We start from the raw sequence: 10,511 nt of genomic DNA on the forward strand, positions 1-10,511 counted from the left end.
GCACATGATTTGCGGAGTGAGTGTGTGTGTGTGTGTGTGTGTGTGTGTGTGTGTGTGTGTGTGTGTGAGCGTAAGAGAGGAGAGAGACTGCATGTTTTTATGCATGTGTGCAATGCAAAGCCAGCAAACTGTGTGTGAAATGGTAAAGGTTGATATGTATTCAGCAATTTCAAATTCAGCAAGTGAAATATGTGTGCATGAGATTCCATTATCCATTTTAAAAGAAAGAGAATTGTTGCTTTTATATCTGATACAGAAATCAATAAGGGATGTCTAAATCTATGTGTTTTTTATTCAGCCTGTCACAACAGATCCTTGGGTGCTTTTTGTGGGATTTTAACATCCAACTTTTAATGTTTCATGTAAAGAAAAATGCTTGTATCAATGAAAACCTGACCTACTTCCCTGGTCAAGGTCATACAATAAGACACAAAATAAAGATGATAAAAGCTTGTGTGTGCATTATTATTATTTTTTTATTATTATTTTTTTTTTTCATATACTGTATATTGATTTAGAGTCGTGTTTAAGGTTCCCTGTTTGGGTTATAATTACCTCTTTTTTATTGACGTAGACTTCTTACAATTGTTCCAATTGTTTGTATGTCAAGATTTTTGTATGGGTATATATTTCTTTTTACATAATCTTTTGTACATGTATAGTCTTTGTACTTAGTATATTTTGGAGTATATTAGGTTTTAAATATTGTTTCGTATATTTCTTGAAAAGAACCGGAGGCCAAAAAATAGAAGTTTAGATAGACCTGGTATTGCATGTCTCCTAATTTGACGAGCGCAAACGTTAGTAAATCGGGTCGCGTGATTCATTTGAATACTCTCCTCCCATAAATTTTGCGTCTGAAAGGGAAACTTCTAGAAATGCATATTCAATGAGGTCAGGCCTTTTCAGCGCAAATTCTTCACTGCGCATCTTTAGTAAAACCTGACAGTACTATTTTAACGCCAAAAGACGGTTTGCACTGGCACAATCTGTTAGTAAAACTGGCCCTTAACCTCAAGCGCTTTTTTCACACTACTTGCGTCCCAAATAACGCACTATACACTTATTCACTATGTACTTATGCACTATGAACTCAACTGTGTAGTGTATGAATTATATAAGGTTATTTTGTCATTCATAACCCGAGTCTGATAGCCCCTCCCCCTCTACTACGTAATTAAATCTGACACATGTGTGCATGAAATGTCCAACATTCCACACTTCGTTTTTTTTTCTCGGTTTGTTAAGTACATCACTTAACACACTGCTCGCACTACTTACACTACAAAACGGCATAGAGTAATGCACAAGTACGCAAATTGGGACGCACCTAATTATTTTCAAGCACTAAATATACCATTCAAAAGTTTTGGGTCCACAAGTTTTTGGAAAAAAGTCCAAGTCTGCAATTATTTGCTAAACAGGATTATTGAGAAATATTATTACAATTTAAAATAACTCTTTCAAATTTTCAGCCGCCATTACTTCAGTGTTCACTGTCACGTGATCCTTAAGAAATCATTCTAATATGCTGATTTGGTGCTCAAGAAACATTTCTCGTTATTATCAATATCGAAAACAGTTGTGCTTCGGTGCCATCTTTTCCAAGATTTTTTTTATAAAAAAAAAACAGCATTTATTCGAAACAAAAATCTTTTGTAAGATTATAATTGTTATTACTGTTCAATTTAATGCATCCTTGCTGAAAAAGCATTCATGTCTTTCAAAAAACGAGATGTGGAAGTGGATCCGCATCAGGAGGTTCTCCTGAAGAAAACCAACACAGACAGTTTGGATCGTTTCTAGTAAATATGAGTCGGTGTGTGTGTGTGAGCGCACTGGATTTCTCTTTCCTTTGATCTGGCTCTGATAAACAATTCTGGAACAAGATGTTTAGCTCCAGTGCAATACAGCACGCTGGCTATTTCTGCAGCATTTAAAGAGTGAGGCATCTTTGAACGGGTGTTTGAGTATGTGTGTCAGAGCGAGTGAGTTGTGTGGTCCGGTTCTTATATTCATTTTTCTCTGTCAGCACTCACTTCACGTTAATCTGATCAAGTGAGAACAACACATCTATTTTTCATAAGAGTCCTTTTGATTCCCTGGCTGAACAAATTTAAAATCAATCGATCACACTGCAAGTTCCTGACAAAGGAATACAGGGTGAATGAGGGAGTGGGAGAGAAAGTGAGAGAGGCGAATAAGACCATATATCAAATCTCTAGTTCCCTTCCTTTCATCTCGCTAACAGCCGCGGATCACGTGTGCAACACCCCTAAAACTACGACCGCTGGAGAAACTACTTTAAAACCAAAGCTCCCCAAGCTACATGCTACTCAGTTTTAATCAAAACAGTTAAACTACAGTCAGGCTGCAAATTTGAAAAAGTAGCTAGCTACACTATAAAATTACTAAGCAACAGCAGCTTCATTAAATCTAAGGCAACAAAATTGTTTTATATATAACTATTAAATAATATAAATTACTTCTGAAATCAGAGCACAGTTTACCAGGTACAGAAATATTAAAGGTGGCAGCATTAAATTTACAAAATATGTATGCTAGATATAACTAATAAAACTTGAAAACTAATTTATAGGGAAATAGAGTTAGATTGAAGCATCCCTTTGTTCCCTATTTTATTACATAACTATTTTAAAACAACTGAACAGCATTATTTTAGTTTTATTTATATTGTATTATAGTATGTATGCATGTATATTAAAGTAGCTATGTTTTTATATTTCATTTTTTAACTGATTTTAATTTGAATTAATTTTAACTTTAACGGCTTTTATTTTCAGTTAGTTGCCAAGCCGAGTTTTAAAATTTTTCATCCAATATTCAATTTTTATTTTATTTCAGCTTTATTCCAATAAACGTTTTTAAACAGTTTTAGGTAGCAATAACACTGCTACTGAAAAAAAATTATGTATTAATCTTGCACTGTCATCTTGGATGACAAGCGGCATTTATTGTCAAGAAATAAAGCTGGTAAAACATTCAACGTATATTAGACGTACATTCTTTAGGTCTTTAGTATTTAGGACACTTTTTCAATTTCACTCGGCTAGAAAGCTTTGTGCGCAATATTATTAAGGGGGGGGGGGGGTACAATGCTGTTTCATGCATTCAGAGTTGTTTACACTGTTAAAGAGTTGGATTCTCATGCTAAGCATGGACAAAGTTTCAAAAAACTATTTGGACTATTTCTGTGCTGAAAATCTTTTTTCGAAAAAAAGTTTTTCCCATCATCTTAATAACGTAAACGAGGGTGGAACTCTATATATGGGCATTTCTCCCGAAAGAATGCGCCCGCGTACACATCGACCAGAGCGAGAGCGAGATCGCGCCCATCAACGTGCTTCATCCGGCGGCAGCACTGCACGGGACTTGCTCGGGAAGAATGTCTCCAATCCAAAGAAGTGTGTTTTTGGTTGTAAGGGAAAGATAACTTTGTTCAGCTTCCTAAAGAACCCAGCGTTATATAAACAGTGGATACAGTTTGTTTTTCTGGGGCAGCAACGGAGTTTCACAAGTGTGTTTGTTGACGAACGTTTTACAAACAAGGCTCAGTTCGACGCTGGATTTGCACATCGTTTGATACTGAAAGATGGAGCGGTCTCAGCTATAAAAGATCCCAGTCATGATTCAGAACTGCAGACGGTAAGTGAAACGGCATCAAATGTCTGTTGTGTTGACATTCGGCACCCAAGTGCTTGTCACTCTTTAGCTCCACCCACGGTGCGCCTCCAGGAGCTCTGCTTTTTCCGGAGAGTATCGTAAAGCTGTATCTTTCTTTTATAAATACAATAAAACCAAAGACTTTTTGGAGATATGAAGGATGCAGCACTACTCTATAGGTACTCAAGATTAACATGAGATTGGGTGAAACTGTGTGCGTTATGCCCCCTTTAAAAAACATCAGCAAAGCAGCATTATATGTTATACTACTCTTAGCAAAAAAAGTTTTCTAGAGGACTTGAAACAGTTAAGCTAGTCAAACAACTAAAAAAACATATAGGTAAGTTAGTACCACAAGTACTAATTATCTACTCCCCAACACTAATAACTCGGAGTTCACTGAGCTTGTAAATAGACTCTTCACACACTGCATTCAACCTAATTTTTCACTCTGAAAAACATCACATCTCACGCCCTCCGCTAGACACTTCTCATTGAGTATCACACAACAAATCATTAGTGTATGGAGCGTTTCATTTCCTGCTCAGATAATAACGCAGCTATTTATGCAGGGGTGCAGATGTGCAGAGGAGCGAGGCAGAAACGAAGAGTTGGCATTTCGCTAATGTACTGCCTGTCGTCTGGTGCACGTGAGGAGAGGGGTCGCATCTAAAAGACGGATGGTGCGCCGAGCGCTTTGGCCCCATGCCTGCGTCTGCCTCACAAATGCAGCAGTCAAACAAATGGGAGAAATCTTGGCAGCTCCATTCAACAGATCCTCAGCTAAAAATAATGAGCCCGCAACAGAAACAGACCTTTGTTACTGAACTGCAGACGAGGTGCTAATTGAACTAAATAACACTTTGATGATGCTGTCTTTTGTGACCTTATGAGTAAGCACAGCTGCATTCACAGATCTATGGCAGAAAAGCCCTGACATAGACAGTACTGGCTGCATATAAATGGGTATTTAAGATGGAGCCAATCATAGGGTCTCTCGGCGAGCTATCTTGATTGGACAGCTCAGCCGCTTGCTCGTGAATGATCGTTCAATTGCTTATTTGCTTAAAAGCAATTATCTGTATTGATGCTCACGCGGTGTGTCCTTTAAGGACATAAATGTGAGATAAACACAATCTATGGTCCTTAATCAAGTCCGGGCCGAATAATCAGGTCTGGGAATTAGAGGAGTTGGTTGAGGAGTACAGGAAGACCTTATAGAAAGCTTCCACATCCTTAATAATCCTATCCGAGCTCATTTTAAGCAACAGCAGAGCCCGTATATATACCTGCCAACTCCTGCTGCCATATGCCTGTAAAGCCCATGACGCCTACGTCCATAAATCTAAATATCCACTTAAAAACAGCTCCAATGAGTGTATGAGCGGTCTACCGTCTACACAGGCAACAACAATGTGTTCTTAGATTCAATATCAGCCATTTCTAACTGTAATTGGTCTAAATTGTGCATATTATTGTAATCCATCTAGCAGTTCTTGAACATAAGAAAAAAATCTTATTACTGGTAATAAAAACAAACAAAACTAAAAAACTTTTTTTTCTGAACTGTTCACTGAAATTATAAGTAACATAACTGGAAAAAAAACTAAAACTAAATTAAATAAAAATAGCCAAAATGTAATTTTAGTTTTTGATACATGGTATATTATAAAACTATTATAATACTTAAAACCTTTAGTAACACTAGAACGTGCTGAGAAATGTAACATGGGAAAACATTTTAAAATAACTTTGGCTACTTTAAAATACACTAAAAGATACAATAAAAACTAAAATATTAAAACCAAAACAAACTAAGTTTGACGAAGTCAATAAAACTGAAAAGATGCATTTAAAATAAAATAGAAATAAAAACTTAATAAAAAAGGCTGAAATACTGAAATGGATCCTCTGATGAGAATGATTTGAAACTTTTTGGGACCACTGTATCCTTCTTGGATGAGATAATCCTAGAATGCGTTGTGACAAGCTCAGTAAAAATGTCCAATTAAGATATTTTATTCAGCACTTCAAAGTAGTCCGATCTAATTCAAATGGAGTATTTCATGCAGTATGTCTTAGATTCTGCTACGCTGTTGTGCTCTGTATCTTCATTGCTTTTTGATTATCAAGTTGCTATTTTAGCCACATGCTAGTCCCACACTAATCTGGAATGACCTGTGAGTGGTATTTAAGCCTCTCTTGCATTTCAGTTGATGAATGTGAATGTCTTTTAATGGACTTTTTTGTAAAAACATTTTTACTGAGCTTGTCAAAACGCATTCTAGAATTGCCTCATCCAAGAAAGATACAGTGGCCCCAAAAAGTTTTTGGACACAAAAGTCTTACAAAATGTATGCATTTTTTTGTGCATCACCCAATCAAATATCAAACCAAGTGGCTTTTTTTTTTTTTTTTTAAAGAAATACAGCTCTTTGTAGGGCTGTAAAAAAAATTTTTTTGTTAGCCTATCCAGTTGAATATTTAAGTAGAAAATTCAAATTTAGTTTTTCAGTCATTTTGACAGCCCTAGCTCTTTGTAAGCATTTCACATGTTAAAACAGATATAATGTTCCAAATTATGATGACGTATCTTTGGCTTTTCTGCTTGGGGAAATTGGCTATTAAAACCATTAAAATTCACCTGGTGATTAAAAGTCACTGTACGATGGCTCAGAATTGTTCTAAAAGTTAGTTCTGAGAAGAAATCTAATGTATTTATTTTATTTTTTTTGCAAATGTGAATTGATTTGATTTTTTTTATGACACTTTAAGTGTGTCTTAAAGCCATTTTTTGTTGCCATTGTATTTACATTGCTGACAAAACATCCACTATGTTAGAAAGCTCTAAAAACACAGTAAGAATTTACATAAGATCATACACAGTAGACAAAATATGTCTCCCAACAACAGAAGGAAATAAAACCATCCATTACTTCACAGTTAAATATGAAGCTACAGAATCAACCTACAGTTTTATTTAAAGTCTCGTCGTATTCTCAGAGAATCCTATCAGCCAGCCATTTTGAATCAAATATACTTATCAAAGATACTCCAACAGAACTCCAAAGAAACTCCTGCCAGAAACATCACCGAGACACATCTTTTTCGGTGCATGGAGTAATTTATGAATATTACAAAAAGTTGTCAAACTTCAGCTGTCTGCTTTCCTCTGGAGTTATTTTCCCTACGCTGCTCAGACTTCATGTTTCCATTTCTACCACTCTTCAAACCACACAAGGATGAGCACAAGCAGCAGTGCTTGAAATTCAACACCTAACATCTCTGGAATCTGAGATCAAGGTTGACAAAATCCAAGAGAGGAGCGGAAAAAGACAGAACTGGGAAAGGGGACGCGAGGAGAGACAAAAGTAGGGTTGAGGAGAGGTGAGAGGAGGAAATGCCTGAGAGAGAAAGAGGGATGAGAAGAGAGGAGGTAAAGCTGATCATTGTGTCAGCAAAAACAGAAAGTAACTTATACGGAGAAAGTGTGGAAGAAAGGGGTGAAATGGGGATAAAACAAAAGTCTTACGAAACACTCGGCTGCGTCGTCCATGATGCCCAGCTGGAAGCGCTGCTCGTCTTGGAAGGTTTTGGCCAGAGCGCTGCGCAGGGCGTCCGATGGGAGCACCTTCTCACTGCTGAACTGGAACTGGGCAAAGATGCTCTGAAACCACAAACAGCACCCCAAAGTAAGAACGAGAAACTGATGCAACTAAGACACGCCACAGCACACAACAGCTTTCGTCAGCCTGCCCGCTCACTGTGGAGAGAATACACACGTCGAGAGAGAACGGCTGACATCCTGTACTGTAAAAACATTACACTGCAATACAACCAATCACAGACTCTGTTAGGAGAAATCAATAAACAAACACACAGGCTGTGTTTCGAAACCTAGCGACTTGCCTACTCCTTACAAAAAGCATTTTTGTATATGATGGCCAAAAATGCAGTCTAGCTATGTAGACCAGAAGCAAACATGCCAACATGCCTGTAATAACCCTTATGAAAATTAACCATGGTTTTACTACAAATAAAACAAAAAAAACATGGTTACTATAGTTAAACCATGGTAATCACAAATTAGCCATGGTTTTGCTACACTAACCATAGTGTAGTTTTAGTGTAGTAAAACTGTGGTTATACAAATGGTAATCAATATGCAAAAAAAACATGGTTTCAACACTTTTACTACAATAAAACCATGGTTAATTTTCATAAGATAACATTCCACCAATGTGGTCTAAATAGGCATCTTGGACCAAACATTTCAATGTACCCAAAAAACGTTATTTAGGCAAGAGAGGGGGCAAAAATACAAACATGTCAAATTCAAAATTATTTAAGGAAAGAAAAAAAAAAAAACATAAAACGTAGTTTAGGCCAGGCCCAGCTCCAGACTCTTATCACTGAGGGTGCTCTATCCTTAATATATACAGTATATAAAGATTTTAGTGCCATCCATTGCTATGGTGCAGCGCTCCGTTCATAATCACTAAAAAGCTGTCATTCATCTTAGTTAATTGCAATCTCACAAAGTTACGTTATAATTAATGAAGTTCTCTACGCTGCACAATGAATCTCTTATTTTCTTTGTGTCTACTCTTTGTTATAATGAGATGATTCGTACTGAACACAACACCTAAACAAAAACTCTGGTGATTTGAGAGGTGAGTGGATTCTAACTGTAATGCCTCTGATTGGCTGTTGCTTTTAAGAAAGTAACATATATGTCTGTGATTGGCTACATTGCTCAATGCTGCAAAAACACGTTGAAATAGAAACCGATCTCCAGAGCGCAAACCATAAAGCACTGGATAGTTTGCCAAATCTGCAATGAAATGCCATTATTACAGCTTTACCTGAGGGTGCTATTGATTTGGTTAGCACCCTCTAGCACCCCCATAGAACCGGGCCTGGTTTAGGCAGCAATGTTTAGACAGCCATACACAAGTATGCAAAAAAATATATATATACTAAGTAGGAGGGTTTTTATTGTTGTTGTTGTTTAACAGCTAGTGTTTAAACAGATTTGAATGTCCAATAAAGCCAAGAAAATGTTCCAGTGTGCCCCCTAACTCTGTTTAAATGGGCATCTCAGTAGGTTTTGAAACACAGCAAACATTGAAATGTGTCTAAGTAGGCAGCTATCAACATTTTTAAACAGTTAATATTGGAACATGTCCAAATGCCCAAAAATCATTAGATTTTTAAACAACTAATATACAGTGGGGCAAAAAAGTATTTAGTCAGCCACCAATTGTGCAAGTTCTCCCACTTAAAAAGATGAGAGAGGCCTGTAATTTTCATCATAGGTATACCTCAACTATGAGAGACAAAATGAGAAAAAAAATCCAGAAAATCACATTGTAGGATTTTTAAAGAATTAATTGGTAAATTCCTCTGTAAAATAAGTATTTGGTCACCTACAAACAAGCAAGATTTCTGGCTCTCACAGACCTGTAACTTCTTCTTTAAGAGGCTCCTCTGTCCTCCACTCGTTACCTGTATTAATGGCATCTGTTTGAACTCATTATCAGTATAAAAGACACCTGTCCACAACCTCAAACAGTCACACTCCAAACTCCACCATGGCCAAGACCAAAGAGCTGTCAAAGAACACCAGAAACAAAATTGTAGACCTGCACCAGGCTGGGAAGACTGAATCTGCAATAGGTAAGCAGCTTGGTGTGAAGAAATCAACTGTGGGAGCAATTATTAGAAAATGGAAGACATACAAGACCACTGATAAGCCCCCTCGATCTGGGGCTCCACGCAAGATCTCACCCCGTGGGGTCAAAATGATCACAAGAACTGTGAGCAAAAATCCCAGAACCACACGGGGGGACCTAGTGAATGACCTGCAGAGAGCTGGGACCAAAGTAACAAAGGCTACCATCAGTAACACACTGCACCGCCAGGGACTCAAATCCTGCAGTGACAGACGTGTCCCCCTGCTTAAGCCAGTACATGTCCAGGCCCGTCTGAAGTTTGCTAGAGAGCATTTGGATGATCCAGAAGAGGATTGGGAGAATGTCATATGGTCAGATGAAACCAAAATAGAACTTTTTGGTAAAAACTCAACTTGTCGTGTTTGGAGGAGAAAGAATGCTGAGTTGCATCCAAAGAACACCATACCTACTGTGAAGCATGGGGGTGGAAACATCATGCTTTGGGGCTGTTTTTCTGCAAAGGGACCAGAACGACTGATCCGTGTAAACGAAAGAATGAATGGGGCCATGTATCATGAGATTTTGAGTGAAAACCTCCTTCCATCAGCAAGGGCATTGAAGATGAAACATGGCTGGGTCTTTCAGCATGACAATGATCCAAAACACACCGCCCGGGCAACGAAGGAGTGGCTTCGTAAGAAGCATTTCAAGGCCCTGGAGTGGCCTAGCCAGTCTCCAGATCTCAACCCCATAGAAAATCTTTGGAGGGAGTTAAAAATCCGTGTTGCCCAGCGACAGCCCCAAAACATTACTGCTCTAGAGGAGATCTGCATGGAGGAATGGGCCAAAATAACAGCAACAGTGTGTGAAAACCTTGTGAAGACTTACAGAAAAAGTTTGACCTCTGTCATTGCCAACAAAGCGTATATAACAAAGTATTGAGATGAAATTGTTATTGACCAAATACTTATTTTCCACCATAATTCTTTAAAAATCCTACAATGTGATTCTCTGGATTTTTTTTTCTCATTTTGTCTCTCATAGTTGAGGTATACATATGATGAAAATTACAGGCCTCTCTCATCTTTTTAAGTGGGAGAACTTGCACAATTGGTGGCTGACTAAATACTTTTTTTACCCACTGTATATATA

General features: G+C 37.6%; 1 protein-coding gene across 1 annotated transcript in view; it reads right to left on the minus strand.

Annotated features, from left to right (window-relative positions):
• Positions 1-10,511, minus strand: part of usp54b (ubiquitin specific peptidase 54b) — a 141,738-nt gene that overhangs the window by 41,111 nt on the left and 90,116 nt on the right. Inside the window, exons 4-5 of the mRNA XM_016234699.1 lie at positions 7,217-7,351; positions 1,696-1,767 (exon numbers count right to left, since the gene is read on the minus strand). Coding sequence (XP_016090185.1) covers positions 1,696-1,767; positions 7,217-7,351 — 207 coding nt within the window. The remainder of the gene's footprint in view (positions 1-1,695; positions 1,768-7,216; positions 7,352-10,511) is intronic.

This window comes from Sinocyclocheilus grahami, unplaced genomic scaffold (genome assembly GCF_001515645.1).
Source record: "Sinocyclocheilus grahami isolate Dianchi unplaced genomic scaffold, SAMN03320097.WGS_v1.1 scaffold457.1, whole genome shotgun sequence".
In the NCBI taxonomy this organism is placed as follows: Eukaryota; Metazoa; Chordata; class Actinopteri; order Cypriniformes; family Cyprinidae; genus Sinocyclocheilus; species Sinocyclocheilus grahami.